This window comes from Rhinoraja longicauda, chromosome 42 (assembly GCF_053455715.1).
Source record: "Rhinoraja longicauda isolate Sanriku21f chromosome 42, sRhiLon1.1, whole genome shotgun sequence".
Classification (NCBI taxonomy): Eukaryota; Metazoa; Chordata; class Chondrichthyes; order Rajiformes; family Arhynchobatidae; genus Rhinoraja; species Rhinoraja longicauda.
In genome coordinates this window covers 1,287,480-1,297,711 of record NC_135994.1, presented here as the reverse complement: position 1 = coordinate 1,297,711, position 10,232 = coordinate 1,287,480, and the positions used below count along the sequence as shown (strand labels likewise).

Below are 10,232 nucleotides of genomic sequence, written 5' to 3'. Positions count from 1 at the left end.
GTATAATGAGTTTTGTGACTAAGGCAGACTGATGTTGTTGATTAAGTAATGAGAACAGTTTGAAATTTTACAGGATACTGAATTAGTGTGTGTGCACGCATTCTCTTTCCTCACTCCTCTTTGAGCATGACACTTGTAACTGTTGTGATTGTATGTTGAAATATGTTCACTTTTGCTATCCTGTGCTAGTTGATACCAATGTCTTCCTCCACTGGTTAGCTCAGCCAGGCTGGGGCTCCTCATTGTTTCTCTTTTGTTTATGGGGTGATGGAATATTGTATCACACAGTGGTCATTGCTCCAGAAATTCTATCCAGTCACTTTTTTAGTTCTGACTTTTATAGTGTCACCCTGTGCCTGCACAGAAATTGATTCAAATGTCTGTTGACATCCATATTGTTGTAAATGAGGTGGATGTGTCTAGATTACATGGACATGATGCTAGCTGGGATGGAGTTAGGACTGATGGATCCTCTGAGCTGGAGATTACTGGAATACAGTAAGTTTAAAATTGCAAACAGGACCTCGTTTTGAATAAGGTGACTGTGGCATTGCTTACTTTATTAAACGATTTGCAGTTGATATCATTCCCTAGAATGGATTGTTTATTAACTTTTATAATACTCTACTGGACCAGTCATGCTGTAACTGAACTTAAAGTATGTGATGTGTAAGATTTATCTTGTTATTGATTGCTTGTTACTATGTTGACTGTGCTATTTCTTGGTAGATAACTGTGGTTTGGCACTGCATATCTTTACAGCAATTATGTTATCCTTGATTTTTTTCAGCCCTAGGATTGGTGCCACCTCTGACACACTGGTTTGGACCCTGCCAAGCTGCAGTGCCTGTTTTTTTTTCACATTGATCAAGAATGGGATAAAAACCAATAGAATGAGCTGATTTTTAAAAAATTACTAGAGCCACTGGCCCAGTTGGTGACCTTTTCCCCTGATGTGTACCTGAAGTGCAGAAAACGGGAAGACCCCAGAGTTGATCAACAGAGTGGGAGCACAAAACCTGACAGAAAAAAAAATACCAGGCATCACACTGCAAGCTCCTGTGTGAAATATGTGATTTGTACAAGTGCCATCCAGCAAATGTTGGAGCCTGCAGGGTTGCTGAGTAAGCAGCACTACCCACTAAACCACGCAGGTCTGTTTGGGTTGGGGACGGTTATACTCTGGATATTCCCTTGTGGTGTTACATTTGCTGACAGAGGCAAAAGCCGGCTTGTGTCTACCAGGCCTGTTGTGTTGTATCTGGAATACTGCCTGTTTCGGTTTGTTCTTGTGTTGAACTGTTAATCTTGCTGTAGAACGTTACTTTGCAGCTTTGATGTGCTTGATTCAGCCCAATCCTGCATTGTGGATGAGGCCGAGTTATTGATCAGCCTCGGCCAGGCTGCCACACGAGGGACGATTGAGGAGAATTTATGTGGTCCTGCCCTGCTCCCTGAGCCAAACGCCCCAGTGACTAGATCAGAGTGGCTTTAGCAATGAGAGTGATTTGGGGAGGGGGGGAGAGTGGAGGACAACTTTGTTAATTAAAGTACCGAAATTGCCTTGCATTTTGAATCAATGCATCAAAATTTCTGTCAATACAGACTCGTGGTTTGCTAGATGACAAGCTGTGGATGTGTTGGTGGAGGTGGTTCTTGTTAATTCAATGTTTTTTTTACTGGACACATTGCAATAAAAATGTCATTCAATATTTTAAATGGAATCTTGCATTTTTTGTTTCTGCTCCCACCAGCAGCACAGCATTCCCACCCCCCCCCCCAACTCTCCCTTACCCCTCCCAATTCACCCTTTCCCACCCCAACTAACCCCTAGCCCACCCACTCACCTCATTACCCTCCCCTTGCTCACCCCACCTGCCCCTTGCCCACCTCAACTACCCCTAATCCCCCATATCTACCCCACACCTACTAATCAGAGTCCAACAATCTCATCATCATCATCTGCACTCGACAACACTCTTTCACGAGAAGTGGCAAAAGTCATTGACCCAAACGTTAACCACTTCTCCTGATGAATAACAAATCAATCCACTCAATTTCTTTTAAATACTGATTAAAAAATGATAATACACAAAGCTCAAAACAAATCATATTAAATAATTATTTAAACATTTTATAACAAGTAGATTTTAAAGCAGATGCACAAAATTCTAGAATTGGATATACAATATGAAACATTCTTTTTTCACATGCTGTAAAGGGGGGAACTTTGTTCCCCAACACAGGAGCAGCTTTTAGTCCTTGATTATGTCACTGGCTTGATCTTTAGCCGCTGCCTTCAAGGTCTTTTGTCTCTGGAAGTAGCGGTAGGCACGGGCACTGCACAGATAACCACCGTACACCGTCAGTAATACCATTGAGCCAGAAACCATCCTGTAACCTATGTCTGCTAGCTTCTTAGAGGACACCATGGTGACAGATCTGAAATACATACACCAAGCTTTAGTTAGGGAGGAAAAGAGCCAAAGCAAACATTTGCCCAATGCCTGGTTCATGCCATTTCTTGAGCAAGGAGGGGCTATGTTTTTTGGTGGGCAAGAGCTACTGTTTTATGTCAATCCCTTCCAAGAACCTGCCTCATGGCATAGAATCCCTTACTGTTCCAATTGATAAATTAGGCACATAACTTCACTGTGTTTTGCTAACACAACAAACACACAGGTGTCTGAAATGGGATCCATGAGAGATGAGCAATTACAGGCTCAAGCCAAAAGCAGGATGTTTAATTCCTAAACCCTGCTGCTTACAGAGAGGAAAGAGGATATAGATTTGTCCAATAATTTCACAAATGAACCCAGGGCAAGGAACATAGAAAGTACAGCACAGGAACAAGCTCTTTGGCCCACAATATCTGAGCCAAACATGATCCCAAGTTAAACTAATCTTCTCTGTCTACACATGATGCACTTCCATCCATTCCCTACACAACCGTGTGTCTATCTAAAAGCTTCTTAAATCCCACTATTGTATCTGCCTCCACAGCCCACTCCTGGCAATGCGTTCCAGGCACCCACCACCCTCTATATTTATAAGAAAAACTTGCCCCACACATTTCATTTAAACTTTGTTCCTCTCACCGTAAAGGGATGCCCTCTCGTCTTTGACATTTCAACCCTGGTAAAAAAGTTCGGAGGCAGCTCTAGACTCGAACCCCCAAATCCCTCTATCCATCACTGTTGTTAAGGGTCTTGCCATACTATACCTTCCTGTTACATTTGACCTTCCATAGTGCAACAACTCACGCATGCTCACATTAAACTCCATCTCCCTCTTTTCTGCCATCTTTATGGTTGATCTATATCCTGCTGTATACTTTTGACATCCTTCCTTACCGTCTGCAACTCCACCAATTTTTGTGTCATCTATCCTTGCATCAAAGTCACATACTATCACAAACAACAGAGATCACAGCACAGATCCCTGTGGACGCAAATGGCCATAGACCTCCAGCCTGAAAAGCACCCTTCCACCACAACCCCCCGTCTTCTGTGAGTAAGCCAGTTCTGAATCTAAATAACCAAATCACCCTGAATCACATGCATCTTAATCTTCTGGATCAGTCTACCAAGAGGGACTTTATCAAAAGCCTTACTAAAATCCCTGTGGACAACATCCACGCCCTGCCCTCATCGGTCACCTCAAAAAATTAATCTAATTATTAAGGCATGACCTGCTGCGGACAAAGCCATGCGGCCTGTCCCTAATTAGCCCATTCTACTCCAAATGTGAGTAAATCCTATCCCAAAGAATGCTCTCAATTAGATTCCTTACCACGGACGTGAGGCTTACCATGATCACAGCCACATCATCTGATCAGTTACTATGGTACTAAGACCAATAACAGTGTCCTGTGAGATTAACCAGCATGTTGCCTTGATAGGACTTTATGGTGAGAGAGTAGATAGGTTGGGCTTGTTTTCCCCTGGGGTGAAGAAGGCTGAGGATGACCTACTAGTGATATACAAAATTATAAGAGGCATAGATAGGGTGGATAGTCAGAATCTTTTTCCCATAGTTGGGCAATCAAATATCAAGTGGGCATAGATTTAAGATGAGAGGAAGGAGTTTTAAAGGGCATCCAAGGGGATTTTTTTTTTCACACAGCGTGTGATTGATACCTGCCAGAGGAGGTGGAGTCTGATACAATTACAGACATTTAGACAGACAGTTAAACGGGCAAGACAAAGAAGAATACGAATCTAATACAGGCAAATAGATTAGTGGCAAAAAGGTCAGTGTGGTCATGGTAGGCTGAAGAGCCAGTTTCTGTGTTGTACAACTCTTATAACAGTGGCTTCCAAACTTTTTTAATTAGATTGTAATACCCTTTTTCCAAAGCATTTGTAGTCACAGGCTATTCTTACCATCTAAATTTCAATATTATTTAATACAATATAGAACTGCAACACGCAAACACGGTTTTAAAAGGAGAGGACGAGGAATTTCTTCAGTCAGAAGGTGGCGAATCTGTGGAATTCATTGCCACAGACAGCTGTGGAAGTCAAATCATTGGGTATTTTTAAGGCAGAGATTGCCAAATTCTTGATTAGAACGGGTGTGGGGAGAAGGTTATCGTTATGGGGAGAAGGCGGGAGAATGGGTTTGAGAGGGAAGGATAAATCAAGCATGATTGAATGATGGTGTAGATTTGATGGGCCGAATGGTCTAATTCTGCTTTTATGACTTATGAACTTAATAAGAGTCTTAAAAGTACCTTTGCGATGTAAATCCTCTATGAGAGCAGGGAATGGTTTTCCTCTCTGTTCAAACCTTAAAAGCAAACTAACAGGATTAGAATTAAGGCACTATCACCCCTGCAGCTCTCGCACCCGCCGTCAACCACCCCCTGGCCTCAACCTGCGGATAGCAGCGTTAACTGGTGACATTACGGGTCGTGATGTAGTTTAAATAAACTGAAGGGTCAATAACTCACATTTCCACCAACTGCGACTCTCAGATAGCTGCATCCCCTACCTCCCCGGGCCCCGCCGCCGCGTCTTCAGCGGAGGCCGGGAAGTGGGCGGCGGTTCCCGTGGCTGATCCTCGGCATCGGTCCAAGGAGCTACGGACAACGGCGACGATAACCTGCCAGGGGGCCGTGGGGCAAATCAGAGTAGGGAGCTGAGCGGCAGCAACTTACCGTGAACCATCGACTCCCTCCCAAACACCGTGTTCCGCGGTTCACTTTCCGGGTGAAGCAGCGACACGAGCGGGGGAGCGGAGAGCAGGAGGGACCGGGTGAAAGGACGCTCCGCCGGAAGCGGCAGCGGCTCTGGTGCGGGGAGGCGGCGGGCGGCGGTCCCTGGGACACGGTCGCCAAATACTGGACTCCGAGCAAGTGCTCGGATCTCAATTGTTAACTCTTTCTCTCGCTGCCAGACCCGTTAAGTGTTGCAGCGTGTGCAGTTTTTGACTTTTGAAAACAAGCCCATCCTGCCATTTCGTTCGATCATGGCGGATCCACCATCTGGTTATGTTCCCTCTTTTTCCCAGTAGCCTTTGACACTCTTTGTGTTCAGGAATCTACCCACCTTTTCTGAAACATATTTTGAAACAGCGACTTTGCCTGGTACGTTTCGTGGTGGAGACCCTTCTTCAGTGAAGAATGGTCTCCGGTCTGAAGGGTCTCGACCCAAAACAGTCACCCATTCATTCTATCCAGAGATGTTGCCTGTCCCACTGAGTTACTCCAGTATTTTGTGTCTACCTTAATAATAATAATAATATATTCCTTTATTCGTCCCACACCGGGGAAATTTACAGTGTTACAGCAACAAAGTGGATAGCAAGAGATCATTCATTATAAATAAAAGTAAAGACAACGATACATTGTCATCAGTTTTCTGTGTATTCCTTAACTGTTACTGCTACTGTTGACTGGTCTGCTGGGAGCAGTGCTGGTTGTGCAGTCTCACAGCAGCGGGAAGAAAGGACCTCCGATATCTCTCCTTCACACAGTTGGGGTGAAGGAGTCCGTCACTGAAGGAGCTACTCAGTGCAGTGACAGTGTCCTGCATGGGGTGGGAGTCGTTGTCCAGCAGCGATGTTAACTTTATAATAATAATAATAATAATAATGCATTTTATTTATATAGCGCTTTTCATATACTCAAAGACGCTTTACAGAGATTTAGAGAACATAGGGAAATGAATAAATAGATAAATAAGTAAATATGTAAACGAACAGAGAAAGGAGACAGAAGGTGAGGTGACCTTCAATGGTTGAAGGCAGTACTGAACAGGTGAGACTTCAGCAATGTTTTGAATATGGTGAGTGTGGAGGAGTCATCATCCTCCTCTCTCCCACCGCCTGCACTGAGTCGAGGGGGCAACCCAGGACAAAGCCGGTCTTCCTGACCAGCTTGTCAAGTCTCTTCCCCTCTGCCACTGAGATGCTGCTGCTCCAGCAGACCACTCCATAGAAAATGGCTGATGCAACCACCGTGTTGTAGAAGGTCCTTAGAGTGCCCTCTGCACTCCAAAGGACCTGAGTCTCCTCAGCAGATAAAGTCTGCTCTGGCCCTTTTTGTATAGCGCATTGGTGTTTTCGGTCCAGTCCAATTTATTATTGAGGTAAACACCCAGGTACTTATAAGAGTCCACCCTCCTGATGTCCATTCCCTGGATGTTCACCGGTGTCGGGGGGGACCTGGCTGCGCCTGCGCCTTTTTAAACTTAATTACATTTGTACGTTTAAATACGATCTCTCATTCTTCTAAATCCAGTGAATACAGACCTAACTAACCCAACCATCTTATCATACAATCATGTCCTTCCAAAAATCATTCTGGTGAACTTTTGCTGATTACAGACCAGGATCTGCCTCATCAGAGCCCTGCATGTCTACCATGGGTGTCTGCTGCTCTTGTCCTCACTCTCTGTCCCTGGTGTGAAAAAGTGAATGGTACAAGAAATGGAAGATAGAATATATTGTGGATAATAGTGAGATCATCCATGGTGGTGGAAAAAATGGAAAAGTCAAGTATTTTGTAAAAGGCGAGACATTGAAAGGTTCAAGAGGGAGATCGGCTGCCTAGTACACAAATCACAGAGTTAAATGTGCAGGCTCAGCAAGCAGTAATAATGGAAAATGATATGTCAGCCTTTGTTGCAAGAGGACAGAAGCCATACTAAAATTATATAGGACCCCAGTGAGACGACCATTGGAATATTCCCTCTAGGCCCATTCTCCCTACATAAGATAGAATGTTCTGGTGAAAGAGGAAATTAGCAAAACAACAAACGGCTCACCGGATTGAATGGTGCATTTGTCAAGTCCTGGACGAAATTTATGCCTTGCAAAAAGACTATTAATTCTTCTAAGCACCAGAGACTAAGGATCCAGTTCCAATAGGGAGAGTTGGGGGTGCAGGGATGATTGTTGAGATAGCAAATAAAGGGCTTGCGCTTTGGAGGTTCAGGTGGATGTGCTGGTTAGGCGCATTGAAGAGTGCTTGTTGGATAAATAATTTAAGGTTGTTTTGACTTACTTAGCAGTTGGCTCAGTCAGGTGATGCACTGGCAAAGATCAAGCTGTCACGGCAGCACACAAAGATTGTCGGCCACTTTCAGGACAATGTGGCTGAACCTCCCCTGCAATGCTTCAGAAGAAATGTTGTACTGGAAGTGACACTGAAGTCACATCAGGGTCCAAGTACGACTGAGGCCCATAAGGGACATTTCTAGAATGACAATGAAATGTAATTTTTCATGTTCAATTGCCTAACACTGAAAAATAAACACATCCTTTAATTTCTCAGCATATCACAAGAGGATAAAGTTCTAGTTCGTTAAATAACCAAGTTTGGCAGCAAAAGGCACGTGAGGTACAATAAATTGTATCTTTTCCGCTCCAACTCCCTCTGCCTCACTCACACACTACTGAATTTTAGCCTCACTTGCCTGTCTCTCTGTACCCCTCTCTGCATTGACAGACTGCCTACATTGCCAATATATTAGAACAGAGGATTCGAAACGTTTTGTGACAACCCCCTTTGAGATTTGTCATTATATGTCCACCCTGTTATATCCCTTGTATTTTTTTTTTCTTTTAACATTGCAAAATAATGCGTTATTTTTCCGATGTACCCCTCAGATGTTCTGCGACTGCTGGGGATACACATCACATTAGTTGGGAACACCAATTGTAGAATCATCCTTTCTAAATCCTTCACTTTTTGAAACCATTCCTTTGACTTTGATTTCTTTTAGGTGCTTTTTATTGTTTAATTTAGTTTATAATTAAGCCTATTTCTTATTTATTTTTACAATTCATTAAACTACAACCTGAAATCTACAATCACAGACACATTCAGCCCCCATTTGAGGCGAGATGCCGAACACACACACAATTTGATTTGATTGTGGTTGTAACCCACCCTTTACAAACTACTATCATAAACCCAACCCACTCACCTTCCCCCTCTCCAAAGTCCTGGAATGTTTTTTTGCCTTGGAAACTGGTGGCCACCCCTACCCCATTTAGCCAGGAGTTGGAGCTAATGGGGTGTACTTGATAAAAATCTAAAATCACAATTGATATGCTGGTGTGACCCAGGCAGCAGCAGTGTAAAGAGAAACTGAGTTAATGTTTCAAGGGGATACTATTGAGCAGAGGAGCCATACACACGATGTGGCTACCAGAGCTGGTCAGAGGCAAGGAATCCTGCAGTGAGTAACTCACCTCCCAACTCCACAGAGTCTGTCAAACATCTGCAAGGCTCAAGTCGGCAGTGTGATGGAACACTCCCCATTTGCCCACTCCCCAGCTTCAACAACACGCAAGGAACTCGACACCATCCAGGACACAGCAGCCCACCTGATAGGCACCCCGTCCACAACCATTCACTTACTTCCCCACCGATGCACGGTCGCAGCAGTTTGTACCATCTACAGGATGCACTGTGTCAACTCACCAAGACAGCACCTGCCAAATCCATGACCTCAACCAGCTAGGACCATGGCAGCAAAAACATGAACATCACTATCTGGGGGAAGTTGCCCTTCAAGCCACGCATCAACCCAACTTGGAAATATATTGTCGTTCATTCACTGCTCCTGTGTCAAAATCCTGGAAGTCTCTCCCTAACAATGTTCTAGCACATTTACACCGCAAGGACTGCAGTGGGTCAAGAAGACAGCTCATCACCACCACCTTCTACAGGACATTTAGGGGTAGGCAATTAAATGCTGGCTCAGCCTGCAAAACCCTCATCCCTTGAATGAATTTAAAAAAGTAATTGACCTGATGTGTTTGAGCATATGCTGACTCTACTAATGAACTGTAAATTCAGCAACAGGCAAATAATTTCACTACCTTACAGACTACTTTTTTTGCCCATCCTTTAGGCATCAACTGCCCCTCTATGGAAGAGTCTGTGGGTCTCACATTGATCTCATCAGCCAACACAGAACCGGAGTGGAGTGAGTCATCTTGAATCCTGAAGGACTGCCGAGTACAATGTTATCACTGTTGAAGAAAATCTCCATGTTAGACAACAGTTTGCTTTGAAAAAATTAGATACAAGAGTGCAGATGCTGGAATCCAGAGCATAAAACAATCTGCAGGAGGAGCTTAGCGAGTCCAGCAAAGGGATGGCCGACATTTCACCTCAACACCCTTCATCAAGACTGAGAATGTAGAGGGGAGATGGCTAGTAGAAAGAGGTGAGCGGGACAGATGAGGCAGGAGCTCACAGGCGAGAGGTGGAACTAAATGATGAGGAAGATGATGGGCAGATAGAGCCAGTGGGTAGTACCGCTGCCTCACAGTGCCAGAACCCTGGGCGAGGGCTACAATCACGAGGGAATTGATGGGAATGTGGGGAGAATAAAAATGAGATCAGTGTAAATGGGTTGTCGATGGTCAACATGGACTCTGGGTCGAAGGGCCTGTTTCCATGCAGTGGGACTCTGAATATGATTCTATGGCTCTCTCCCAATGTTGTTCAGTCTTAGTGAGTTTGCTCCATGGGGCAGTGCTACTCACCAGAAAGTTTGAGAACACTCCTCAGTTTTCATCCCAGTAACTAACAGCATGAATAAAACTAAATCAATAAATTATAATTGATGATAATTTTTTGCGCTAAAACCTTTCCTGACAGAGTGCAAACTGTGGCCTTTTTACCTTCCTCGTGAATTTACAGGGGTTATAGTAACAGCAGTCTACATCCCACCGAATGCTAACGCTAGCACAGCTTTAGGCTACCTGCT

The 10,232-nt window shown here is 44.2% G+C and overlaps 1 protein-coding gene across 4 annotated transcripts; it reads right to left on the bottom strand.

Moving 5' to 3' along the window:
* Positions 1-2,113: 2,113 nt before the first annotated feature.
* cox14 (cytochrome c oxidase assembly factor COX14) lies at positions 2,114-5,326 on the bottom strand. 4 transcript variants are annotated; one of them, XM_078431296.1, is made up of 3 exons: positions 5,162-5,301; positions 4,736-4,791; positions 2,114-2,442 (listed from the first exon to the last, which is right to left on the bottom strand). In XM_078431296.1, the coding sequence occupies exon 3, from the start codon at positions 2,430-2,432 to the stop codon at positions 2,256-2,258; it is 177 nt and encodes a 58-aa protein (XP_078287422.1). In that variant the 5' UTR covers positions 2,433-2,442; positions 4,736-4,791; positions 5,162-5,301; the 3' UTR covers positions 2,114-2,255. The 4 variants fall into 4 exon arrangements, with proteins under 4 accessions (XP_078287422.1, XP_078287423.1, XP_078287424.1 ...); XM_078431297.1 differs by lacking the exon at positions 5,162-5,301 and adding an exon at positions 4,955-5,146; XM_078431298.1 differs by lacking the exon at positions 4,736-4,791 and having other exon boundaries at positions 5,162-5,326.
* Positions 5,327-10,232: the final 4,906 nt, after the last annotated feature.

Bases quoted from the DNA above. Each gene is read 5' to 3' on its own strand.
- cox14 (XM_078431298.1), bottom strand. From the start codon at position 2,432: ATGGTGTCCTCTAAGAAGCTAGCAGACATAGGTTACAGGATGGTTTCT.